Source organism: Dromaius novaehollandiae, chromosome 1 (genome assembly GCF_036370855.1).
Source record: "Dromaius novaehollandiae isolate bDroNov1 chromosome 1, bDroNov1.hap1, whole genome shotgun sequence".
Classification (NCBI taxonomy): Eukaryota; Metazoa; Chordata; class Aves; order Casuariiformes; family Dromaiidae; genus Dromaius; species Dromaius novaehollandiae.
Genome location: NC_088098.1, coordinates 39,906,048 through 39,933,953, shown reverse-complemented (window position 1 = coordinate 39,933,953; position 27,906 = coordinate 39,906,048). Strand labels below are relative to the sequence as shown.

The 27,906-nt window shown below is 42.0% G+C and overlaps 1 protein-coding gene across 12 annotated transcripts in view; it reads right to left on the bottom strand.

Moving 5' to 3' along the window:
• Positions 1-24,091: 24,091 nt before the first annotated feature.
• NAV3 (neuron navigator 3) overlaps positions 24,092-27,906 on the bottom strand; it is a 558,174-nt gene continuing 554,359 nt past the window's right edge. For all 12 annotated transcript variants that reach the window (XM_064509436.1, XM_026100313.2, XM_026100316.2 and 9 more), the window contains one exon: positions 24,092-26,793. In XM_064509436.1, the coding sequence (XP_064365506.1) occupies positions 26,674-26,793 (120 nt within the window). In that variant the 3' untranslated portion in view covers positions 24,092-26,673. The remainder of the gene's footprint in view (positions 26,794-27,906) is intronic.

Here is a 27,906-nt window from a genome sequence, read left to right as displayed (position 1 = left end):
TGTTGATCAACCCACTGGTGCATTCCAGAAGAGAAAAGTGAAAAATCCACTCATCCCCAATAACAGAGGAGATCTTTTCCCTGTAGGTCATTATCCAAGCAGTTGTCCTTGGCTTCCCGGGTGCTGTGACAGAGGCTGATCTTTTCAGTCCTGTTTCCCAGGCCAACCAGTCTCATTCAACCAAAAATCCTTAATTAATAAAAAGTCAATGATGAAGCATTCAAAAGCTAAGAAAAAAAGGCAAGTGGGTAATAAACACAATTAGTATGCAGTGCTCTGAAGTTTAAATTCTCTACAGCCTAGCCTTACTGAAAGAATAAATAACAGAGGTGTTATCATTGCTGCTGATCAGTTTAATACACTTAGGAATTGTGCACATAGAAAGTATAGTCTGTTTTTTTACACCTAACTAGACCTTTTCCTGTCCTCTCTGTTCTTTTGTTTCCCTCAGCTGCTGCTTCTTCTAGCTACAGTTTTAGGTCCCTTGCTTCAGGGACTCTCTTTTGTGATGCACCCTTTCAGGATAGAGGGGCCCTGACCTAGCTAAGGTTGTAAGAGCTAATACAGTACAAATAAGCAATAAGACACTATTTTTCATTTGCAGCAAATAATATAACTATGTTATGCATAAGGCACTTTCCCCTGTCTCAGTATCTTCCAATGCAACTTTTGTTAATAGGTAAAATTAATGCCACTGAACACAGGTGGAGACAAGAAGAAAAATAAACTAAGGGACTAGGAAATAAGAGAGAATGCAAAAGCTAAAAATGATAAAAAGGTTGCTCTTAATACAGCAACCAACTTACGGCTCCACAATACCAGTCTTAAATACAGCAGAATCTGTTTACAGTGAACTCTGAAGGTTCAGTGAGACTTCATGGATCTAATCATCAGGTTGTGTAAGTCTGTGGAGCTAGTTGCTGAGCTGAGTGGTAGTCAATGAAGTTATAGCAATTTACACAAGAGCAGGACCTGGCTCTCTGATGACGGTATTGTCTCTTAGGAGGCAACATCAATTAAAATTTAATACAACTATGATCCATTTAATCTCTCCAAGGACTTATACAGAACACTTCTACAAATACATTACAAGGAACATGATAAGACCTTTTCTCTCACACACACTTTTCTTCCACCGTTCTGTGGGGAGAATGCTGTGTTCTGGATTGTCCTAAATGCGGGATTCTGCTAGGGATGATGGATGGGTTAAGTCAAAGAATATCAATCAGAATATCATTAGTCACTCTGTATATTAAAAGGGAGTGCTTTAAAAATAGGAGAGCTGATCTTGAGGAAGATGCTCGAAGGGTCCAAGCTGCAAATGTCCAGAAGCTGCAATGTATATGAGAGGGCCATTCCCACAGGTACAGCAGCTCCTAAATCAGCTTGCAGGTGAAACTACAAACAGGTTTCACCACTTCAAAGTCTTCCAAAGAAGCAGTTAAAATAAAAGAGAAATACCTGGCCCTGAGCAGTGTCTTAATAAATGAGCCACTGGCCTGAAAAAAGTGTCTGCACCCTTCCCTATTGGTTATCTGGTGAATAATCTTGACTTCTCCTTGACTCAGAGAGGATCTGATTTGTCTTTTTGCCAGTTTCCCAGGCAGTCAGTTCTAGCTATAGAAGCGGGAAGCTGGTCTAGTTACTTCTGACAGGAAAGGAGAACACAAAAACAAGAACAGACAAGGACTGAGAAAGGCCAGCCTCACACGCAAGGGCACTGCCAGCAAGGCCCACAGCACACCACAGCGCTGAAGCTCCCAGACCTTCCTCCATGCAGTTACGGCTCCTTAAAGCTCCTCAGCATGGGATGAACAGTAAGCACATACAGTCCCGCGGTACAGACACCTGCAGGCTTCCTGCTTCTTGTCTGGGAGAGACCTTCAAAGAACAAGAAGGGCAGGAGAAACCTCAAAAATGAAGAGCTAGAGAGGGGAAAAAAGGAATCGTTAGACAGGAAATGAAAAGATCGGCAGAGAATGTGGAGAGAAGAAAGCCAAGCCGGAGAGATGGGAGTCTCGAATTAAGGAGTGACTAGCCTGCCAAACAATATGAATGTAAAACAAATATTAGTTGTATTTACACTGGTTGAGGTCTATCTCCGGGTGAGATTTGTCAAGCTTCCCTGCCACAGAGCTTTTTCTGGCTCCTTGTTCTCAATGAGATTCATCATCCTAGCTTAGATGTTTAACTTCCAGACACCCGAGTTACTCATCTCAAGCTCCTGTTATAGTCAGAGAAGAAAAACAGTCGCCTCCAAAGAGCAATTCATTTGACCTACCTTAGGTGTCTTTCTTCCAAGCAGATGAATTGCTCTCTAGAGAAGCCTGTTTCTATAAAAGGAGCCAAGGGTGATTAGATATCAAAACTTTTAAAACCCCTCACTGGCAGAAAGTTAGTTTGGCTGGTTTTCCACATTAGGATGAAGTAAATGCCTTCCATTTTCAGAAAAATATACTCAGAGATGAAGTTCAGATCCCTTTGACCTACTAAATCCTTAGCTCATTAGTCTACAAACCATGTTAGGAATCCATTGACTGTGACCTACTGTATGTCATCTTATAAAAAGGGTTCTCAGATGACCTTATATAACCAGATAAGGGACAATCACACTGGCATACACTGTATGAGGACCCTGGATCTGGCCTCCAGTCAAGAGCACAAAAAGCTAAATTGTATCATGACCAGCTAAATCCAGAGTCTAGTGCCAGTGCTTTGTTGCAGTGAAGGAAACTCTGCCCTAACCTGCTTTTAGGAAACAATTGGGTGCACCTGTCACCCTCAGCATCTTGTCAGGGTATTGACCTACTGTACCAGTCTGTGTCATACTTGCAAAGGGTGAGAAATCTTCCTCACTCTGTGATCTTTTAAATTGTTCTGATGAGCAAACTCAGAACCATCTGTATTTAAACAAGCTTTCTGGCAGCTAGGCAGAGATTTACTTTAGTGTTTGGAACATTTGATTAAAATACTCTTACAGGGGAAACTGGAATGATCCTCTCCTTTGTGTCATGGAGTTATTAGGAGGCTGTTGCAGAAAGCTACATCTTTTTTGTCCTCTAATTTCATGTCATAACTTGGCAAATACCCCATATGGCATGTCTTCCTCCACACTACATGTCTCACATAAAACCGTTTGGTGAGTCTGGGGAAATAAGGCAGACTGTGCAGCTCCATCACAGTTAGTAGCATTAGACCAGTGAGAAGAAAAAACATTTTACGTCTTTACTCACATAGTCCCCTAGTCTAGAAGAAAACTGCTTCACTACTTCTTCCCTTCCTGGATTCTTAATAGAGAAACCCCATCTTAAAAAGCATAACAAAGAAGAATTAATACACCCTTCTCTTCCAGAAGAAAATAAATCTCTAGTACATCCACTCGTGCTAGACGCACGAAAATAGACACTTCACCAGCAAAACTGATTTCAAAGTCCCAATAGTATGCACAGCAGTAAAGAGAACATGCTCAAAGTTTCCTGTAAATTTGTCCATATCCGTTATAAAATGGACAAACTCCCTGCCCTAATAAGCACTACACAGTCTCCAAAAGCTGTGGAGCGGTATCGTTTGGCTGGAACATGGCAATTATCTAACAAAGCGGCTGCCAACACAGGAGAAAAGAAAGCCCTCTTGAAAACCTGTTACTTGCTGTGGGAGTCGGGAGCTTCTGTCTTAAAACACATCTTTCTTTAAACATTTCCAGCTATTTTTTTCCTCTATACACGTTAAGAGTTGCTTCACTACCTTTTGCACATGTATTTATATCTACTGGAGATGGATGGTACCTGCAGCCTTACAGTGCTGACAACGGCAATTACAGTGTTAGCCGCAGAGCAGAAGATCTCATTTAGCCCATAATGGACCCCAGAGCCTGGCGCTGAAACGCCGCACCTCTAGGTCTGCGAAGGCTGCCGAGCTTCAATATCTACAGATTACGCGATTCGTGGGGGATGCGGATATGAGCAGTAGCTATAGGCAGGTGTCTGAGACGAGCAGCAGCAGCATGAGGAGCAGCCTCGGCTTGGGTGAGCCCAGCCCGGCCTGGGAGATCCCGCACCCGCTGCCTTCCCAGCGCTGGCACGGCACGGACGTCCGGACCTCAGCGCCAGCACGTCAACCAGACACCACAGAGCAGGCTCAGATTTGGCAAACTGCCAGTGCTTTCTTCTCTGTTCTAGTATCTGGAGCACCTTTTGGCCATTTTTTGTTTCTCTGTAGGCTCAGCCGGAACTGAAGGGATATTTGATTTTTAAAAATAACAAATAGATTTGTCTGAACCATGTATTCCACAACCTCTTTAGGCTGAGCTTAAAATTAGAATAGTTCTGCTTCATTCCAACTCATTTTGCATCACTGAGATATTTATTTTAGAGAAACGAAAGCCCTCACGTCATTTTGGAAACACTTAACTATTTCACCTTTTTCAATAAAATCCTTTTAGTTCAAATCACAGAAGAACCTTCCCTTTCAACTAAACATCAGAAGACTGCAACATGTGGCAGACTGAAAGCTAGAACTGACACTGCGTCAGAAACATTACAATCTGCCTGCAGAAAACAGACCTTCTGCAATAGTCTTTAACAGGGAGCTGCCCTGTGCACAGACTACAGTTCCCAACATCCAACACCGCACTTTTCATGCCCTCCTCTGCCTGGCAGCACTGCACAGCATGGCAGAGTGGGACTTGTAGTCTACAAAAGCCACAAAATAAGAGTAATGGCAGCTGGATCAATGTCTTAAGATGAATATCAGCTCCGTACGTCCCACAGGCAGTGATCTACCTTCTACCCCAGCCTTTATGGCAGGCAATTTTCTTTCAGCTAGAAATGCCTCTAAATCTTTTCCTACTCACTTCAGCTGCTCAGCTGCATCCAATATTTATTTTTGTGATTGGAGCCAAGTCTAGTGGAAAAGAGTTAAGTCTTAGTTGCAACACACTGTTTGCTGATAAGCCTTTCCGTTAATGGAGCAAGATGCTCTCTGTGCAGAAAAGATTGTCAACAGAGGGAAATCTGTTTGATTTGAAACTCATACTTTAAAGTATCCAAAATCCCAGTGACTTAGTTTTTATTGGAATCTGAATCCACATTCAGTAAGTAATTCAAGCTAAAATTCATTTCCATGTTTCCTATGACTCCTTTTCCTCAAATAAGAGCTGAAACCATCAGCAAGTACAGGAACGCTTGAAGAGACTCTTTCATAATCCTTGATTTCAGTGAAACTAACTGGTGTTAGTCAAGGTATGAAAAACAGCCAAGGTGCTTAGCGGTCCTGGCCTTTTAAAGACAGGAGAAGAGGAAACTCAGAACCAGCCCACTCCAGCAAACACCAAATATCTTGGGTTTTTTTTCATAGAGTGCAGTCGTGACTAGTAGTGGCCATTCCCCACCCAAGACTAACATCTCTTTTTGGATGTTTCTGGGCATTTTTTCAGAATTAAGAGCTCTCTGTAAAGGTGCTGTATACACTAGATGCTGCTTGAAATTGGCTTTTTATAGTAAGGCAAATGCATCCTGAAATGTGTGATTTCCAACAGCTGTCTCCAGATGGATCTGTTTCCACATGTGCACTTTTTCATCCTCTCCCCACCAGATCCTCCCGCCTCAGTCCACACACAAGTGGAGCTGGCCACTGGCAGCAGTGTCCCCTCCCTATCACGGGCGTGCTGTCAATCTACCTAGGTTTTTCCTTTCTGGACAGCTGATGAATAAACCAATTTAATAACCAGAGAAGCCAGAATTAGGGGTCATAAAACATAAAGAGCTGCTACCCTATGCCAAGTCAGAGCTTTTTTTCTGCTACAGTTTTCTCTTTTGGAGTTGTCCCAAGTATTATTTCCCAGCTATTTCCAAAGACAGTAAGACTTTGAGTTAGGAGTATGGCTTATCAAAATGTGTTCATCATGATAGTGTCTAAAAGCAAGTAAATTCCCTCTTCGCTCCAGGAGCATCTCTGAGTCTTTGCTAGCTCAGTACTCCTCTCTGAACTGTGGCACAGCTCCAAGGGGCATCACCTCATCATTGCAAGGAGTCTCCAAAGAGACTTCCTTATCTGGCTGCTGAATCCCTCTGCTGCTTTCCTCCCTGAAAATGTTTCTTTTTGTCAGCTGAGCTTATGCAAGGTCTGTGGCCTTGCAGAAGAGGTGATCCTTGCCATCATCTGCTGACTTTTCTAAAGATGCCTTTCTGGGACAGTGGCCTCAGTCATCGCAAGGAGCAGGCCCAGTCTCACAGGGAAGCAGCCCCTGATAATAAAAAAAAGTGGACATCACCCAGGGACAGCAAGCCCTTTGGCTCTCCATTGCGGCTTGTGTGTACCTGGCCCGGGAGTCAAGCCACGAGCGCAAACAATAGCTGCCACGGGAGGATGACAGCCCACCTCTACCAGCTCCATGGGAGAGCAAAGCTCTCCCTGTCCCTCATCTTCCCATCCCAGCTTTGCCTCCTCTTCTTCCCCTGAGTCAGGAGAAGCCTGGCCTGTCATCCCTGAGGTAACAAAATTCGATTTTACACACACAGAGGAGCCTAGAGCCAGCTTTGCCTGGTCACCAGCTCCAAACCTTGACCTATGGCTAAAGCCAGATGCTTAGAGAGCCAGACCTACCCAATGATGAAATGTGCTACCAAAAGCAGTTCAGCTGGGAAGATCTTCCAAGGCTAATTGCAGCTCCCTGATATTTGCTGATGCTTTGCAGATTCAGGTCTGAGTTCTGCAATTGACCCTACAGGCAAAGGCTTTCAGAGGTATCAGCCTGTAGTTTTGCCTCACTAAATCCTTCAAGATCGGCCTGGGAGTCCATAAATGCAGATTTAGTGGCACCAGAGCTGACTGCCAATTTAGCTGTAAATCCTTGACAAAATGAGCCCGTTCCACAAAATGCTAGGAAAAGACTGTATCCTTAAACAAATAAAAATCTTCACAGTTTCCTAATTTCATCTCACTTATTTGGGAAGAGCATGACAGTCATTTCATGGAAATCTCACAGTACCTATTCCTCTCCTCAGGCATTTCTTTCCCTATTTGAAAAGCAGGAATGTTTTCAGTTTTTGTAACGGGGATTGAACAGATGGGTGGGCAGACGGTGGGTATAAAATAGTGCTGCAGGAAACAGCCAGGGAAGCAGCTTGCTCCCATCCATCCCTGCTTATTTGTTAGAGGAAAGATGCTGTTTGAGGTGTGGACTATAACAGGGCAGTGTCTCATCAGAAAAAGGCCTGATCTCATCATAGTACCTTTGCTCAATAGCACCCACTGACTTCAGTGAGAACAGGGTCACACTCAACAAAAGAAGCAATTTAAATGCTACTTGATATTAAAAGGGCATTTTGTACAACTGTTCTGTGTTCCATGCCACCTGTTTAGTCTCTATAAGAAACTAAACAGGAAAAAAATGGGTTTTATGCAATGCCTTTATATGGAGAGCAGTAGATATAATTTCAGATTGCTGAAAGCTGCAGAACAGGAAAAGAAGGCCAGACCCTCTTAGAGGGGCAATGAATTGATACCAGGTCCAAGAGTTTACATCCTGGCTGTCCTCTTCAGGTACAAAAGGAGACTTGCTGTTTGCCAACAGGGTTCTCATTTGATCTTAGCCTCCAGCAAATGCCATATTCTCAGCCCAACAGTTTTATTCCTCCATTCTCCTCCTGCTTCTCCACTGGCAGACATGCCCGTGGCAGGACTAGCTTCTCCCCAAGCATTTGAATGCTCTCACCTGCATCTTGGGTGAAGATCTCTCATCTTCTTTATCAGCTTTGCCTTTCCCAATTTCCTCACCCATGTTCTTGCTTCTTTCTGGCTTCCATTCTTCTGGTTCCTTTTTTCCATCTTCTGTTTTAGGAGTTTCCTGTACGAAGGGGCTGCTTGCCTTTCTCTCTCTCAAAAAAAAAGAAAAATCACCTGTCTTCTGATCATTGCCCTCACTGCTGTGACTGATTTTCCAGCTTCTTATTTCTGAATTAGAGATATGAATTAAAGCTATGAATATTCGTATATCATGAAGAAAAGGGCTAAGAATTATCCTGAAGAGCTTATGTTTTCAAGAGCACAAATACTTTAAGTGCAATTTTAATAGAAGAGATATGCATAATGGAAGCAGACCCTGGTTTAGAGTACTAAAATAGGACTGCAGGTTTAATAGCAACACCTCTGTACTTCATAGGGGGACCTGACAGGGATCAGGTTTTGTGAAGATGAGTGATATAACCCAAAACCTGACAACCTTCCCTTAATTAATATATAATGAAAGCCAAGGTTTTCACAGTGTCTTCTGATTAATTCTGCAGTGAGCATGTGTATTTTCTTCTAACTCATCTCAGTCCAGATGCTCCTCTGCATTTTTAGCTTTTGCTCCACAAGACTGTTTGTAATTTTACAGCTAGCTCTATCTCTGCAAAGCCACATGTTAAAAGGCTTATTAAAATTTTTATGAGTGGTGGATCCTCAGAGCTAGTAAGCCTGGACAGTCCTGTTCCACATCACTGCTACCAAGCTTTTGCAATACAAAGGTGCAACTGGGAGTTTAAATCCTGGCTGCTATTTATCTGCCTCCCCTTATTTTCCTGTAGTTCTATTATATTATTAGCTGATAATTCAACTGATTTAACCCTTAGCTATGTTACATTCTTTCATAAACATCTTTACAATGTTTTTCCTCTCTTAAAAGATTTATTCTTATCCTATCAAATATATACTTATTAACAAGTCTTCTCTGTTTCCTCTGATTATTAATTCTAAGCTCTAATGGAATAATAAACTTGTGTAAATTGGAAATCACATAACAGCAATTATGACAACATGAAATTAGCTGATGACTTCTATCCAGCTGTCTATATAATAAAAAAGTCTTTCATAGCTGCCATTACTTGTTACTGCTATAGACAAGGAGATTAAAGAAATATCAACTATAATTCACGCTTACTATTCACCTCCTTTGGAAAACCCTTCAAAATATTTTGGGGTATAGTGACACGTCAAGGTTATTGAATTTCATACAGAGCTTAGAAATTTCCTTATATGGTAGTTCAGTGATATTATCTGACCCAGTATTTTTTCTCTCTGAAAGCAGCCACTGGCCTGTTTTAGATATTGCATCTGATGAAGACAAAGAGAGCTACTACTGTTCAAATAAGTCACACAGGGGACTTTTATCAATGAATCGTAACAGTGTAATTTTTTATCTAGTTGATTTTTGACTCAGCTGGGACTGAATGTTTTATTATTATTATTATTATTATTATTATTATTATTATTATATTAAATATATAATTAAAAATTAATATATCAAAATATGTCAATAATAATAATATTACTATTGTTTGTTTTAAATTTCTAGGTCAAGTTCAACAGACTTTCTGAAAAATAATTTAGGTTCAAGAAAAAATAGTGTTTTTGACAGTGTTTGGTTAAAACAAAGATTTCAAATAGTGGTCTGGATTCACTTCCTGCTCAAGAAGGAAATAGTTCAAACAAGTTTGCAGATCAGAAGAGCGTTTGATATCCTGGCTTCTCCTCTAAGAAAACTGGAGAGAACATCCTGCAGAGGACGAGGAGACACCAGATGGTGCGCTAGCTCCTGCGGCAGACACAAGGTGCTAGGCACAGCCACGGGCAGATCTGCAGTGAAGTATGGCAGCATCAGCACTAGTTTTTAGAACTAATAGCAAAAATAAAAATTTAAAAAAAAAAGGAAAAGAAAATCAAGCTAGCTGGAGTCGTGGGAGTAGAAGAACAGGCAGCACAGAAGTCTCAGTGGGCTGTCTCCTTTGCCTGCAAGTTACACTTCTAGGGCTATGGCCATTGCAGACTGCAATGCCAAGTGAGTTCATTTAAGGCTAGTTGGGTACCCCCGCATCACAGCGTAGTCAGCGCTGTACTTTGAGACTCGACAGGCCTGTGAGATCAGCAAGGAAGTGCACTGGAGATGGTGGCCTAATAATGCTGCGCTATAGCATCTTTGCAGTTCATAAACTATTTTAGAGAAACTCAGAAATGAACTGAAGGGAAAGCCCAGGCAGGGATGATCTTGGCATTCATTTGTCTCCTGCTAGCACTTGAAGAAAGAGACTGTTTTTTGTTGGGGGCGGGTGTGTGTGTGTGTGTGTGTGTGTGTGTGTGTGTTTGGTTTTGCCTAGTTAAGTGTTATAAGGTTTGAGTGGTCTGTTTCTTACTGGAGCATTCAGTTAGCCTTCGCTAGGTGACAGGGTTACATGGTTTGGCCAGGACCTATGTCAATGTAATGAGAGCTTGCCTTTGAGGGGACAGGCCAGCTAAACACATCACAAGGCACTGAACAAAAAAGGGAAAAGATGAAAAGAGGAACTCTGTGCCAAAAGTAAGGTTTGAGAACAAAATTAATCAGGACATCAAAGCACACAAGGAGGGGAAAATATCCTTAATTGCCTATAGAGCAGTATCAGGGAGCTACCTGATTAATAAACAAAAGGAATTAGAATTGCTCATTAAAGAGCGCACATTTCACCTAGCTGATATTGCCAAAAACCTCATGGGAGCATTTGCATGCTTGGAGTGCGGGAACTTCTGGGTAGGTCCAGCCGCAGATGCGTTCAGCATGCTGGAGGGCAGGAGTCTGAAAGTGTAAAAAATTACTGTCTCATATCCCGGAAACGCAGGTATCCTCAGCTATCAAACATTCCAAGACTTAGGGTAGTAATTGGTGTTTGCTGCTGACCATAAAAACAGATTAGAGAATAGGCTACACATTATCTTACACATCTACTAATAACATATGGTCATGGGGGACTGCATTATTATTAGAGTCTTTAGTCTGTATGATACTGCCAGTACTAACCCGTCAATATATGTTCATTTCTTAAGTCAAATGCATTGATCCAACACAAAGGAATTCTATATGATGCCTCGTCTTGACAGATAATTAGGATTTGGATTACAGAGCTAGAAACTAGGAATAGCATATGATGTGCTGGCCTCACAGAAATGGCAGAGATGTGATCTATGTGATCACAGGGACGTGATCACACAGATAGCACAGAGGTGATTGTGACTTTGTTATATATGCTTTGTGCAAACAGAATGAGAAATAGAAGTATTATTTGTAATGAACAGTGTTCACAAAATTGAAAACAAAGTAGAGGAAATAAATCATTCAGAAAGAGTCATTTAAAAGAACTATGTGAACAGTGACTGAAAACAGAATCAACACCAGCAAACTGTAATCCCTCTATTTAGATGAAAACTGCAGCAACAGAAAAAAATGGCTGAGAAGTGAAAAAACATACAAATAATGTATCTAAAACATTATTTATGTACATATGCATATATTAGAAAAGTACCAATATGTATGCACTTGTGTGTGTATTTTTATTTATATATATATATATATATATATATAACTTTTTTTTTTTTTTAGAAATGTGTGGCACTGATGCCACTGTGCATTGAATAGGTTTTTCAGTTCCCACGCTCAGACTTCAGGAAGGAAGCTCATAAATCAGAAGTGGGTCAGAGAAGAACCATGAGACTGTCTAAAGGACTGGGGGAAAAATATATTTACTGAAAATGGTTCTGGGAATTTAATCAATGAGAAAGATGAGGGAAGGCATAGTCCCAGTTTATGAGTATATGCTTGAGGAATAGACTACTGAGAAGTGAAATGTCTTCTCTAGAGTGGGCAGAATGTCTAAATAGATCCAGTAACCGATAATTGGTCTTTACAGGCATGTGTTTGAGTCAAGAAAGAGTAAGTGCCCACCACAGTTCTGTCATTGCCACTGATTTGTGAAACTTTCATAGAATCATAGAAATACTTAGGTTGGAAGGAACCTCCTGCAGTCAGTCTGGCTGCCAGTCCAGCCCCTTGCTCAAAGCAGGTCTAGTTAGATGAGGTTACCCAGGATTGTGTCCGGTTTGACAAACTAAAGTCAGCACAGGCCGGTCTATGTTCTCTGACTTCATGCCCACACAGAACAAACCAGGAAAATAAAATCTCAAACACTCAGCATGGACACAAGACTATTATGCTGATCTTCATAGCTGGGAGGACAACAGGGAGGTCAAAAGCTAGTTTCTGTGGCTAACTATGGTGAACTGCTGTAATGTTGTGTGGACAAAGTCATAGCGAATCTGAATTTGTGTGGCCTCAGCCAAGCAAAATTGGAATCTGTGGCTGAAACCACCTGCTGTGTCAGGGGATGTGCATTGAAACTGCCAGGGTCTACTGGGCCCAGCACTACGCAAGAGGCACCAAAGGAAAACGGGTGGTGTCAGGACTGCCTGCCACAGTGTTACAAATGCTGGACAACCCCCCCCCCCCCTTTTTTTTAATTAAATCAATTATGTCACAAACACAAAAGCCATGTCAAATCTAGGTGAGATTTGACCATCTTTAGCTATCTGTCTGCTGGGGAGCTGTTTGAGGGGAACAAGTGGGGAGGAGGCAACCTCCATCTCCTCCACAGTGCCGCCAGTCTCCTGCTGAGCACACTGTCGAAGAGCTGGGGGCTGAGAGAGCAGGTGAGCTTTGCCCTGCTTAATGTGCCAGGCAGCACCCCAAGGCCTGTATGTAAGAGCTGTACTTTGCTATACTTCTAATGCTTCCCGGTATAAGAGTGAAAAAAATACTGCTTGCCCTTATCTAAAGTGGGTAGGCTAGTAATTTTTGACCGGAACCAATAAAAGGACATTGAGACCAGTGCACTGGTAAATGTCTAACGCTGATGTTCATATGGTGGGGACCGTGCCCTTCACGTTTCAGCAGGTCATTTCATAAAAATTGTACGTGGGCCTACTGCAGCTGGGAACCTCCTTTTTTCATAGATGGGTTGTTTCTTTTTCTAAACCCTCATATGCTCATGAGTGAGTTCCTTTGCTCAACTGTGTTTGTGTAATATATGCTTTCTCTTAAAAATGTCAGGTTGCTAACTCATAATTTGACTCACTGGTTGTTGTCCTCCTCCCCTTGTATTATGGAAACAGGAATTTAGAAGCATTAACGCATTAAGTTTCTCTTCTCTACAGCGTTCATGGCTAATGATATGCCTATCCCCTTTTATTGATCTGTTCTTCCCCAGGGATTCCCCAGTTATCTTGTCTCCACTACCATGCTGTTCATCATTTGCTTCTTCTACTACCTGTTTTGAGTAAGGATCATCACTGTGCCAGCTGAATGAAAAGAATTTATTCATATAATATCCCGAGTGTTATTTTCAATTCTCTTCTTTGGATCTCCCAACAATCCTTATGCCTTTTGAATCACCACTGTGAAGTAAGCAGAGGTTTTTCACAGATGGCCAAGTGTTTACAATTAATTGAGAACCTAGCAAAGTGTATGAATAATTCCATGTGTTTATTAAAAGCTGAATTACTTGCATTTGCTAATGCATTTTTCATTTGCCATTATATGCCTTTGTTTTTTTTAAAACCTTCCAAAGATTTTATCCCCTATCTAGACTGGAACAACTAAAGTAATGCTATCATCTGCGGCTGTTGCCATCTCAGTGTTCAACCTGTAGATGCAGAGCGTTACTAGAGCACCTAAATCTATAAAGCTGTCAGTCTCTATCTCTCATAGTCACTAAATTTGCCTGTAAACTCTTCATGTTCAACAGTTCACTTAGAGGTTCACTCCTCCATCTCACATACCTTCGAATAATCAAGTATCAACAGCTCTGACCTTGGTGAGCACTTAGCATGTGCCTTGCAATATAGCTGAAAATTTGTAAGGAAAAAAGGGAACTCCTGGACTGCAGATGGTGGATTACAGAAAGGGCAGAGTCTTCTGTTCAGAACACAGGAAGATGATCTAGCGATTCTTCTCGGTGGACTACATTGACAAGATATTGAAGAGCAGTATACGCAGCAGCTGCTGCTGCTCCCACTTTTCCCTTTACAGCTGAGTTTCTTCTACAAGAAACTGCTACCTGCAGTTGACTGCAGCTAGCTGTGATGCTTCATTTTACTAAATTAAAGGCACTTTTTATGGAGTCAGCCTTTGTTTCGTTTCTCAGCCTTCGTTCTTAAAATCACATAATTTAGGTCAGAAAGGACCTCTGGAAGTTATGTGGCCCAATCCCTTGCTGGAAGCAGGTCTAATAGAAGTTATAGCAGGTTGTCCAGGGTGATGCTCTCTTAAGTTTTCAGCATCTCCAAGGATGGAAATGCTACAGCATCTCTTGGCAACCTTTTCCACTGTTTGACCACCCCCATTTTGAGCCATACTAACCATCCTCCTCCTATAAGATACTGTTTTGGGTAGGTGGGGGACACAAGAGAACAGCATTTTGCTACTTGTTTAGTTTTCATTTCTGAAGACAGAAGAGAATATAAAATATTCTGGCAGCTGAGAACAGCTCTGTAATAGCACATTCTTCAGATTTCTCTAAGCTATTCTCTCAAAAGCCTCACCCTGCTACAATTAACCTCTGCTTCTCAATGGCAGCAAAGGACCTGGATCCAAGCAGGCTCCAGCTGGGCCACGTGGAGATGACAGAGCAGAGCCCACCTACCTCTCCGCACTGTTAACCATTTGGAAACAGAAGAGTGTGATGGGAAAGGTGCTGCAGAAACGCTTCCATTGTTTCTAGATGGGCATGCTGCCAGTGCTGCTGTGGGCTTTCATGTTCCTCCTGCCCTACAGGCAATTGCTATCACAATCCACGTTACAGCCTTTTTAAATGCTAGTTCTTCACTTAACACACAAACATCTCAGTGCCAAGTCTAGCCCTTGACATGCCTGCTCTAGATACGGGGGGAAATACATCACTCCAGAAAACATACATGTTTTGCCTCCTCAGGAGTCACCAACCTTGGCCTTCTAACAACTTACGTTAAATATCTACCCCAGACCAGTGCACCCAAACACCCCGGGAGTAGCTCAGTATCTAGGCAGCAACCTTGGCTCTGAGCAACCTGCGGCCTATTCAGGACAGCAGAAATGGACTGGCCAGGGATCTGAGACAACTTGTCATCTGCGTGCATCAAAGCTTGCCTCCCTTTTCTGGATTCTTCCAAGGAGAAATCATGAACTGAGTGGGGAAAAAATGCAGCGCTATTATCTTTTTCTATTTAGTTTCTTTTTGTTTTTTGTTTTTTTTTAATAGCCATTACATTAATAATCAGAGACCTTTCTTTCTCAATCAGAAGGACTTAGTCAATAGTCTGGACTCACATGCAACACTATGTAAACAACAGAGATTACTTATCTTTTACCACAGGTAACTATACCATTGCCACCAATACTGCCTCATATTTGGATGTGAGCAAAGCACAGATGAGAAACGGCAGGCTGAAGCAAAACCCAAATTCCAGCTGGCAAGGAGAGCGGAGGGTGAGAGCACCGGCTTGGTTACTCTTGCTTTTGTCACCTGTCAGCTGGACTTAGGCCCTGTGATTTATCTGAGCATGAAGTCTGCAGGCCTTAGAAAACTCCATTTGACACAGCCAACCTTTTCAGCAGGTCAGGATATTGCACATGTAGAAAACCTGTCTCTGAGCTATGCACAGGCTTTCTGTAGCATTTAGAAGAAAGCTAAATGCATTGATATCTTCAAAATGCTCTCTGAGCTGGGTCCAAGCTATGTAAGACTCTGTACATCCGAGGGGAAGACTCTGCCCCTTTGGTGCACAGGAATTTAGTGAGGAAGGGCAAATCCTGCCCATGCAGGCTGCGGAGAGAGCCCCACGCCGTGATGTGAGCTCCCCGGGGAGGCAGATCGTCACACAGCTCCTCACCTACTACTGCCTAAGCGAGACCCACTTCCGACCTTTCAGCCTCACAGCAACCCATGCATTTAAAGAAAGACAAATGAAGATGTCTTAAGAAGACAAAACACTCTTCTTCCTCTGCTCCTCCCTGTGGGGGAAGGATTAGAGCACAAATAAGACATGATAGATGCTGGTCATTATACATAAATGCTCAGGTGCTCTGAACATAGGATCAGAACATATATAAAACAAAACAACAACAAAAAAAGAGACTTCTGTACTCCCTGCCTGTGTCTTCCACTTTATTGCCTCTCTCCTCTTGGCTTCCTTGTCTGCCCAGCATCTCTCAGGGAAAATTGGAGGTCTATTCACCGCCCAAGATGAAACGCAGCCTGCCTGCTCCAGCCTTTCACCCCCAGTCCTGTGCTTTGCCTGCCGAAAGGATTTTTTGCAGGCATGTTGGCAGCAGTGATATGCAGCAATCTTGCCCTGCTACAGCATCATTTAAAAATGCCTTTGTTCAATTGACTCAAAAGGAAACACATATTTCGGGTTACCTATAAAGTGTTCAGGTAATGCCTAGCTAACTCCAACTTCAATGGATGTTTCATAAGCTGTTGCCCTCTACCATCACTCACATTCCCAGCATTGCTTGTGGAACTTTTATAGGGCTGTATTTCTGAGGGTAACACTCCACATGGTTGCAGGGAGGATTTTTCAGGGGAAGGGGGAGTTGTTTCCTGCCCAATATATTGCTTTGCCCCTCATGTCACCTAAAGTAAATGGAAGTGATTGCAGCCATCTCAGGAATGCTGCTGCTGCCATCTCCTGAGAAGAGCTGGGCTGAGCATGTTTAATGGAGTTACAGAAGCTGCTGCTGCTGCCAGAACTTTTGTTTTAGCCATTTCCTGATAAAATGGAGTCTTTTGACTTGTAGCTGGACTAGACTAGTCAGCAAACCAGTTATATCTAAGATTACTGTTGTCAGGCTACAAATACAGGATCCAAAAATGTATGTCTAGCAATTGCCTGGAAACCTCATTTGCAGACAAAACATTATATCACAGTATATGGGATGATTCATCTTTTTTTGTTTCCCAAAGGCAAGGAGGAAATCCCTGCTCTACCAAGGCATGTAGGCCTTTAGTCCCACTGATTGGGACAGCTGAAATTTGGAAGCCAGAGACCTAAATGCTTTTGGGAATCTAAGCTGAAATATCTATCCTTGTCACGCTGAACCTTAAGCATAAAGACTCTCAGCAAAGCTGTCACAAACAACCATATATTTAAAGACCATCTAGGAATAATACAAAGACTACTTAACAAGTCTTAAGGCACTACTGAAAACCGAATTCAGGCTCCTTAGTCACTTAGGTAACATCAGCAGCCCTGGGAAATCCACTTTTCTAAAACCTCCAAATCCAATGACTTTTTCTCTCTGTCTGCGTATATTCACATACACAGACAACAAAGAGTTGCATAGTTTCTAGAAGCTATTACGCGGGTCTAAAAGGCTTTTCTATCATCTCTTTTTGTTATTGAAAACAATAGCTTCTGTGATGACAGTTCACAAAATGTTCTGAAGCTGCACATTATATATACCCCCTTCCTGAGAAAAGAATAGTAGATAATAGGAATGTCAATCAGTTCCAGGGCTTTATTCGTTAGCAGCATCTTGAGACACAGGTTTATGTGTGAAACCTTGCTATGTTGCCATCTGCACCCCACTGCTGTTAGAGAAATTTTTTTCCCCAGTCGTTCCTTGTAATAATGCTCATCCTGACCTTTGTAAAAGTACTCTGAGATGATGCTTCAAAAGCACTAGGCAAGTACTAAATAATATTATCTGATTATTGTAACTCCAGTGACAGCTGTGGAAAACACAGTTTTCTGTGTTTGCCTGGAGCTAATGACTACTTATCAAATATCACTATAGAAACATGACTATTTCTAATTTTCTTCCAAATGCCAAAGAGACTTTGGTTCACTTTCAAGAGGAGATGTTTGTGTTTGTTCTCTCTGAAGCTGCATCAGAATTCCACCATTTCGTACGGTGAAAATTCACCTTCCTTGATCTGTGAAGCATCACTGCAGTGGCAGTGCAGATATCCCACTTTTCCTCCAGCAAACAACAAAACAAGAGAACACCATTCTTTTCAAAAGAACCAAACACAGCCGGAGCATTGCAGAAGAGGTTCAGAGCCTCTAATCCCCCTTTCGTGCGTCCCAGCCAGCTGCATGTCCCCTATCTGACAGCCCACATGCTCCCTCCAGGCTACTAAATATGAGCTACTTATTTCAGACAGAGTACTAACCCCTGTAAAAGGTTGAGGGTGGGACATGGAGATGGACAGGAGCAGTGAGAATCCACAACCTCAAAAGTCGTTGAGCTTTTTCACCGCAAACATGGCTGTGGGGGAAATACAGGGCTTCTTCCCCGAGCTCCCGCTGCGCCAGGGGTGCTCGCTGCGGCGCTCGCAGAGCAGCTGGTGCTCAGCCGGCCACCAGGAGAGGATGCTGCTGCCTGGGCTGCTGTCGCGGCACACTGCTCAGCTCGGGGGACGTCTGCCCAGCGCGCAGAGCCAAAATGGACACTGCGCCCTCCTCGCGCACCCTGAGCAGCAAGCTGCCCGCCGGCGAGCGAGGAGATGGGCAGCAAAACATGCAAGGGAGCGGAGGAGAGCCGACCGGAGTGTCGATGTGGACATGACTGAGAAGAGGAAAACATACAAGAAAGGCTGAAAGGGAAGAAGGGATGTGCTCAGTGAGAGAGGGACAGAGACGGGAGAGGGAGAGAAGACACCTGTGACAGTGCTGGGAGCTGTTTTCTCATCTAAAACAGAATCCAAGAGAAAAAAAAAAGGCTAAAACCTAAGTGCTTTGAGTTACCTGCGCATGGGAGTAAGCTGGAATATCTGCCTCAGAAAAAGCAAATCGGCTCCCACTCAGCCTCTCAAAATCAAAAGCAAGTCAGTCCCCACTCACTTTGCAGCTGCAGCCTAGATGAACTGCTAAGGAACCTGTATTAAAACCAAAGAAGCTGATGTCATATAAAAATGACCTTTACGGAAAATTCCTCTGTGTGTGTGTGTGTGTGTGTGTGTGTGTGTGTTTGTGTGTGTGTATGGGGGGGGTGGGGGGGTGGGTGCATTTAATAACTTGGAATAAAAGGGAAAAAATTCTAATAGAAAGAAATGCTCCACATTTTCAGTCCAGAAAAAGTGGTTTTGTTCATGTTGTCTGGAGCATGTCACAGCAACCACCTACTTTGTTCCCTGCCCCTTCCTCAAGTCCTAAAGGTTTTAGACCGTCTCCAGCTCCGAGCGATGCCCTGCATTTCTCCATGGAAGCTGAAGGTAGCCCAGGTAGTTCCCTAGCACCAAAGGAGTGGGCTGGGAAGCCGAGACACACCACTCACTCTGGTGGCAGCTGGGGCCTCAGGGCTGCCAGTTGGCTGCTGTGGGGCTGGGAGCAAAGCCCTCACTGGTGGGGCTGCTCAGCTCTGCAGCAAGATGCCCTGCACCGACGGGCCCCAGCAGAACCGCACCAGAGCTGTGGACCTCAAGAGCCCTGGTGCAGGTGCAGCTGCCTGGTAAGCTGGCTGGAAAGAGGGCCAAAAATAACCTCTGCTTGGGGTTCATCTAAACTTGGTTTACACTGATATTCTTTGGTGCAGCGTTTTGGCTTCAAGTGACAGCTTGTTTAGTTGGAAACTTCCTGACCCACTGTAGTATGGTATTTGGTAGGTCTACTAAGCAAACTGAACAGAGAGACTCAGCATCCAAGGGTGTGGGTTTGGGTTTTGTTTGTTTGTTTTTGTGAGCATGAAGAAGCCAATGAACCAGAGATCCTTTTTTCTCTTTATCCTCCTCCCCCAAGTCGCCCCCAGACAGAACTAGGAGTCAGCACTTCGGGGCAAGCACAGCGGTTTCCGTGGGCGTGGGTGTAATTTCCACTCACCGCAGGGTGTGCCTGATCATTAGGCGGAGAGTTTCAATGTAACTTGGCCTTTGAGGCATACATGTAAAAGGTTCATGTTCAGTCTCAGCCCTTACTTTATACTTCAATTACTGCATAGTTCAGAAAACACACAAATATCTGATACCTGGTAAAATAATGTTATGATTAATTATAAAAGTTTCCTGGCTGACTCCAGTATACAGCAAAGCATGCTAACAGCTGAATGGTATTGATGCTTTTCCAGAGCGAAAGATTTCTTTCAGTGTGCCTTGTAACACATGCTATAGCTTATCCATCTTCCTCCAGGTGAAGCAACCTTTCTACTGTCCTGTAACTACAAAAAGGCACTCAGGGTTTATTGCTGCCAGCTGCAGCACTCCAGCAAAGGAGGCTTCTCTCCAGTCTGCTCAGCAATGTAGGCTGAAGGTTTTATTCAGCTTTAGAGAAAGTTTAAATGAGCAGTATGGTATCCTGCTAAATGCTGTGCCTGAGCAGGCAACTGAATACAACTCTTGAGTGTAATATCCTGCACAGTCTCTACAAACAATCTTGGGCTGAATATTGCGGCAGTTAGTTGACCATTTTATCCCCTAAAGAGAGTAGTTTACGGAAGAATGAATTGCGGGCATTGAATTCTGAATTAGGACAGCACTTCAGCACAGGCTTAGCTCTATATTCAAGACAGAAATTAAGGACAGGTGGTAAGAATTTTAAAAACTTTAAGCTCATCTTACTTATTCCCAGCCATGCACCTCAGTAACTCCATAACAGGAGTGGAAGGGTTTCGTTTTTCACAAGATTTTAGCTCTCAAGGTAAGTTGTTTGAAATACCTATAAATACCACCCCTCCTCGCCCCCCTCCAGCCCAATTCCCCAGCAATTGCTCTGCCTCAAGTTGCTGGTGGGCCTTGCCAGCCACAATACAGGTAGCCCTTTCAGATTAATTCCTGTTAACCTTCCGTTTTAGGACCTGTATTAGCAAAGCACCTATCTATGTGAATAAATGCAGTCCATCCATGCACACTACTTACAAGAACATCACTTACTGCACATAATAACGCTAAATATTTTCTTTAAAGTCAGAGACTCTTCAGCGAGAGATTAAATTTACCACGTGCGGATATAGTTTGTTAACCAGGCTGGTGGTCTGAAACAAGGTATTAATCCACTCTCAAACAACCAGTATTATTTTAAACTTAGAAAGTTAACTTGTTAATGGCAGAAATTTTTACACTGTTATGAGACTTCGGAAACATCGTAACGTATTTGAGCCACGCTGGTGCTACAAAAGCAGTAATAAAAAGACATTAAGTAACACTGCAACTAATCACAGCAATTACTAATAAGATAATAACATTTCCTCACATAGCTTTTAGGTATTTTTTCTTTTCCGCTAGCTGAAAAGTATATTTTCCCTGTAGTGTTAGTTAAGAGGTAAGATTTTGCCTTTAGCATGACTTTCCCCAGCCAGAGTGCGAAGTCTGTAAGACTAATCCAAGTACTGTGCCATTAGCTTGACCTGGACAGGCAGGGCCAGGGTAGACTAAAGATCACGGCAGTTGTATGAAGAGTGCAGTAATGGTGGAGCTAAATTATTTATTCTGCCACCCAATTACTTCTGGTAGCTCAGGGACTGCTGTACAGAAATTGTAGCTCCGTATTGTACACAGCCTACAGGAGTGGAACAACTAACTTGCATTCACAGTTGCACTGAAGAGTCTTTTTTCAGTCCGTATGTCCTTGTCATTGGACTTGTTCTAGAGAGCAGAACATAGGATTACCTGCACATATTTTAGGTGCATTGAATGATCAGTCCAAGAATGGAGTTCACTAAGTCTGAATGACTTAGAGTTCACAAAGTCCTTGGCGGTTGGTTATAGAGCTAATAAGAATTTTGTCTGCTTCTTTGTTTTTTCAGAGCCATCCATTTATGGCATGATAAAATCATTAGTGCTGGTTACGTGTCATCATGTAAATGCTTTATTTTGTTACACAGCAGTTACCAGGTGCCTTTTCTTTCAGCTTTGGCATTTAATTGTCACAACGCTTTTGAGTTACCTAAATTGTATCATATGATTTAATAAAAACTGCGTACAAGACAAGCAGATACACTGACAAAGACAAAACATTATTTAATTTATGAAATTTGTTACTAAAAACAGGACTTTACCTCACTCAGTGTGCTTGCTCATTGCTATTTATCAATGTTTGTTTAGGGTTGTAGTTGAACAAAGAAGAGTAAATGCAATTTACTGTAGAAAGGCAAGGTCGCATGGCCTGGGTCTTAGTTAATTTATCTTTCATGACAGATTCTATTTTCTGCTATTGGTATTATTACCCAGCAATACATTTCTCCCATGATAGCACATTTGTAGCTCTTGCATTGCCAGACTTAGTGGTAGCATTTAATTTGTGTGATATTATTCAGTTATCAAGAAAAAGTATAGCATGCTGAGAAACACAGTGGGCATTTAATGGCGGAATAAAAAAAGAGTTTCCATAAGCAAGAGCAATGTCTCAAGCACTTCACTAAAAACTCCTCTCAGACGCTGTGCTATCCTGTTCCTGTCCTGGGAAACTGGGTATTCACCAGGCAGGTCTCTAGATAAAAGCCAGTAAGTACAAATGCTCACACAGCAGACACAGAAGGAATCCGACAATTAAATATTTTAAATACTTTTTCCCTTAAGCAATGGCACCTGGATAACATGCAAAGACTGCAACACTGGATTATAGGAAAGTAGCACCAAATGAGATCTCTAAAGTCATCTAGTTCCTTCCCCTTTCCTCTGTAAGACCAGCTCTGCATACGGCATTTTCAAAAGAAGTCAAGCTAATACATCCTTAAAGACCTACAGTGATGGAGAAACCATGTATTTTTTCATGTATTTCCTATAATATTATACACATGGTTCTGTAAGACATTCTGATATTCATACCCACATTAACTGGGATACAAATGAAACAACTGACTTAACGATGTAGCTGTAAAACAGAAATCTTCACAGAGATTCCTAGCAGGACTCAATGGGGATTTGTTCTTGACACGTTATTTACTACCTTTATCTATAAACTGAAAGGCAAAGTGAAACGATGGCTAGCAGAATTTCTGGGAGACAGAGAAGTTGGTGGAGTGATAAATTACACAGCTGCCAATTGTACAGAAAGATCTGAATCATTTGGTAGGATCGGCTGACTTGAATAACCTGTTTTAATACAGATAAATTTGCAATCATACATCTGAGGAACAAAAATCATCACTTACACAGACAGGATTGGACAAAGTATTCTAAAATGATGCAACATCAAAAGAACTCAGGGTTTTGGTAGATAATTAACTGCACAGGAGTCTCCAGCAGGAGGATGCAATTAAGCGAGTGAATGTCACCCCTGAAGCCTAAGCAGGGAAAAAACGAAGTGGGAGTAGGGAGGTGTTATTAGTTCTGTTTGTAGCATAAGTAAAATCATCACAGGAATACAGTGTGCAGCTCCAGTCCCCACACTTCCAAAAGGATTCTGATCAATCTAGAAGTGTTCAGAAAGTCCTACAAAAATGCTGTGAGCTCTGGGAGGCATGCCTTATCATGAGAAGCTAGGAATGAGCAACCTACTTACTGTAGCAAAAGGAAAAGCAAAGACGACTTTCACTTAATGTAAAAGATGTTTTTGATAGTGGTTGGCTTCTTAGAAGGCAAGCAGGTTGGCTTCCTGGAAGGAACCTTAAAAGTTTGGCTTCTTGGAAGACGAGGCATACCAAAAGACTCTTTGGGTTATTTTTCTCTTGAATAAAAAAGCTACGTAAGGTCTAACCACAAGTAAAGCCCTTAAAAAACAAACCAAACCAGTGAATAATTAACCACAGTGACAGTGATGTGATAGATCTTCTACTCCATACTGTTATGTCTAAATGTCTTTCAAGGGAAGGAAAATTTCAGGAGAATTTACAGACCTGCTGCTAAGATTTAGAGCTGAGGCGCTACAGCTTGCAGGAACATAATGATCTCTTCCAGTCTCAAAATCTATGATTAGCTCAGCTAACATAACTCCACTTGCTTTCTTTGAATGCTATCAAATTGTATTGATCTACACCTGCTGAGGAGGTAGCTCTAAATCTTTCAAGTTTGAAAATAAGCCATAATACTGTACCAGTTTTGTACAGGTTTACCACCACTGAAATCAATACCCTTGCGCTTTAAGATCATCGTGAGGAGGAGGAGACTGTGAGATCGCGTCTGAACTGCACAACCTGTTCCCAACACAGCACAAGTCATTCGAGAATAATACAGAATCACTGGAACTACAAAGTGTACTTAATTGTCTTTTTACGGAGATTAGTTCTGCTGAATATAAAAAATCACATCCTTCAGTTTGTCATTTTGTTTATACATTTTTAAGTTTGAAATAAAATCTAACCCTTAAGTGGTCCTGACTGCAAAAACACCAGACTGTGTTTTCAATAAATAATTCCACTTTAATGGCAAAGTAATAATTTAGACAGATACAGTGTGCACACCTGCAAAAAAATATACGCAAGCTGGTTTACAAGCTAGAGGAACAATAAACCAATAGAAAATACATCATCCAGTTAAGTCCGATGACACCAAATACTTATTATTAGGGCTTTACAAAGACTACAAAACTTTTCAGATGATTTATTTCACTGTTTCTGTCTATTTACATGATATGTTACATCAAAAATGTACAAAATATAAAATGTATACAGACAAATGTTTCACAAACAATTTCTGAGTTGTAAACTAGGTGGACTCACTGAGATGTATTGCAGGAAGTTCTGTATATGTAATATTGTGTGTTTGTGTGTTAAATATGGCAGGAAAAGATTTGCAGGTTTGCTCAGACCACACATACAGGAAAGAGCAGCTTTCCTTTAGTTCTTTGAGTCAGTCAGGATGTATGTGCTGACATTTCACAACAGGAATGGATCCAGATTTGGGGGGCATAATGTTGGTCTGACTGAATCCTACTTGCATAAAATCAGTTAGAGTTTTATTAGGGCAATAGCACCGTGTAGGAACCTTTAGATTCAGTGATGCAGCTCAGTGCCATTTGAAAACTGCATTGATTTATCTTTGTTTTACAGCAAGTGACCACAGGGTGGCCACAAAGAGTTAATAGCACCAATTACACATCCTGAAGGTAACATCCATGTAGGTGTACAGTACATGTCTACACAATGCCAAAGCCCTTAGGTACCTTCTTGTTTATATGCAATTATTTTAACCAGATGCTTCTTGTGGTAAAAGAGCATTTCCGGCTATTCTGAGCAGTTTTAATGCAATCTGTTTGTAGCCTGCCATGACATATGCACTTAAAACATTTTCAGATTTTTTCCCCCAAAAAATCTATTGGTTTCATATAGAAACTGAAACATGCTCACTCTAGCATTGATAGCTCCTGCATAGTCATAACAACTGTAAATACAGGACAAACACACCAGGTAATAACAGCTTTTAAGGTTTGCATTCTGTATTTGTTTGTAACATACAGGAAATCTCAGCAAGTGAAACGTCTCTTAACACCAACAGAATAAAATACAATTTTTTTTGTTTGCTTGTTTTTGATTTGATTTGTGCAAGGCTTTTTTTTTTTTATATATATATTTACAATACCCACCCAGTAGACTGTGCAAAACCAACCCACTTTTACAGTATAAACTCTTCCTCTTCCACAGTGGACATCACTGCTTCAGTGTTCTTTTATGCTGATTTTTTCATGTACAACAATAGCAATCAAAACAACATGCTAAAACTAGAAAAAGGAAAAAAAAAAACATATATTTGTGCTCATGCTGCATCAAGTGCATCCAGCTCTGCTGGATAAGAATTCAAAACATCTATCCTCCAAAAACTCCATTCCATGGGACCAAATGGATTTGAGCCGATTTTCTCAGCATTTAGGTGGCAGTGGAAGTGGGTTTGGGTTCCTTGTGTATTTCTGAAGGTAGGCAGAGCAATCTATTCACAAGATAAAAATATTATATAGCAACTGTTCTTTCTCCTATCCATTTCTTTAAAAAATCATGATATACAGATATGAGGCTACTGTGTTAACTGACGTTTTCTCATTAGTAAATGAAGAAAAAAACAGTGTAAATTACCAGTGGTTTAGGAATTAAACCAACTGTAAAACTGTTCTAGAAATCTGTTTTAAGGCAGTGAGACAGCACCATAGGAAATGTTCCTTCTTTCACTGAAAAGGCTCAAACAAATGAAGCCCTAAAAAGCCTTTAATCAGTGTTGGTTAATAATTGGTATAAAACTGCTGTTAAGGAGTGGGCAGGTGGTTAAAAAAGACCTTTGTGGTAAAAACAACTTTATAAAATCTGTGACTCGTACACTAAAAACTTGATGGAGCGCATCACCGTGACCATGGCAGTTAGTTAGAATTAAATTGGCACTTATCCAGCATATATCACAGTCATGTTTTCTGGTGATTGCACAATACTGTTTGTGCTTTCTGAGTTACTATCATCATCTCTGACTTGTTTTGGAATGGGCAGTAGCGTACAACGCAAACACCACTGCAGTCCTGTGACCAGCACCATGTGGCACAACAGAGGTTAGAAGAGAACTAGAAGACCGCATTGTTCATGCAGTGTGTCAGGGTAAACTAAAGGAAAAAGAAACCAAACAAGTTTGCACTGTAAACTTGTACAGAGAGACAGAGAGAGAGAGGCAGAGTGAGACAGACAGAGAGAGAGAGAGAGAAAAGGGGGAAAAAAAAATTCCAGTTTGGCTAACACATGTGCAATCTGCTTAGATGCCCTTGATCTAGGGCCCTTTCCAGTTGACAAATGGAGTCTCACTTGGCTCCAAAGATATCGAAATGCCTTGAAATTAAACTAATTCAAGCTTTCCACTTCAATTTTTCTTCCTGACTTTGCAGAGTTAGGTCTCCTGCCTACCTACAACACACCATTCTCATTTAGGTACCTCGGCGTGCTGCTTTAATACTGGCAGTGGTCTAGTGGAAACAGATTTTACCATGATCCTCCACCACAGTTTGTCTCTTTCAGAGAGTTGATTCAAGGGATGAATCCAAAATATCGTCATGGTGGCTGGTGCTATCACTGTCACAGCTTTGTGCGCTCGAATAGTTGGCTGCCTCTTGAAGCCTCATTAGCATATTCATCTGAAAGAAGAAGGAAATGTTTTCATAATCTTGTCTCATTCAGTGCTGCAGCAGCCATGCTAAAATTTAATAAAGCTCCCCTGCTGTACAGAGTGTGTTGGTATCTAGCTGAGGGGACCACACAAAAGAATTGTGGAAAGGGCAAGGTGTCAGTGGCTCCTCCTGGCACCCTTTTCACTGTCTTCTGGTCTTTAAATAGAAGTGCAAGTTTAAAGGTCCAAAGAGCCAGGGGGATATAATGGAGCTGTCTGATAACTCTCTTTAATTCAGAGGTGAGAACGGCTGTGGCTGCAGCTGCAACACGGGCAGGGGAAGGAAGCCGTATCGCAGCTGGACATCTGCGGCCATATTTGGAGACAGTCAAGCTTCCAAATAATTTTTGGACAAAGTAGACATAATACATTGGAAAAGCAACTAAAAACATAATCACACAAACATGCCCCCTCTGCAAGAGAGAGACAGGGAGACAGCGAGCGAGGGGTGGACTGAGGCCAGCTGCTTCATAAAAGAGTACCATCTGCTGTTGAGGAGCTGACCTCAGTGAGGGGAGCAGCAACAGACCCTCCTTCCCAGGAGACAGAGACCCCCCACATAATTCTTTTGGGCATTGCTGGAACCTGAAGCCCACCTGAAAAATCATAAAAACCAGCAGTAATCTCCAGAAAATTATTTGGTGCTTGACACCTAACTCTGTGTAACGATCAGGATTTTATTTATGAAACATCCATTCCTGCCAGCATGCTCAGGGCTGCAAGCAATGTTAACATCCTTTCAATGTATTTCAAAGAACAAATACAGAAAACAGGAATGAAAACCAGAAGAAGGAGAGGTATTTTGTGTGTGAGTGTTAAGCCCCTTTTCGGGTTTGCTCAGGAAGCCTGACATCTCTATGGTCTCAAGCCTGCAGTCTGTAAAGCTTTCTCTAGACTTTGAGCAGTGTTTAATATTGTTTAATGCTGTCAGGTAGCTTTAGCAGTAAGTTTAATAGCTATGCATATTTGAGGATGCAAGATACATGCAGTAAGTGCGTAATATAGCCTACATATGAAATGCCCTGTCTCCACAAGCACAACCATTGGGTGTATTCTGTTCCCCAGCGTCAGTGTCTGTGTT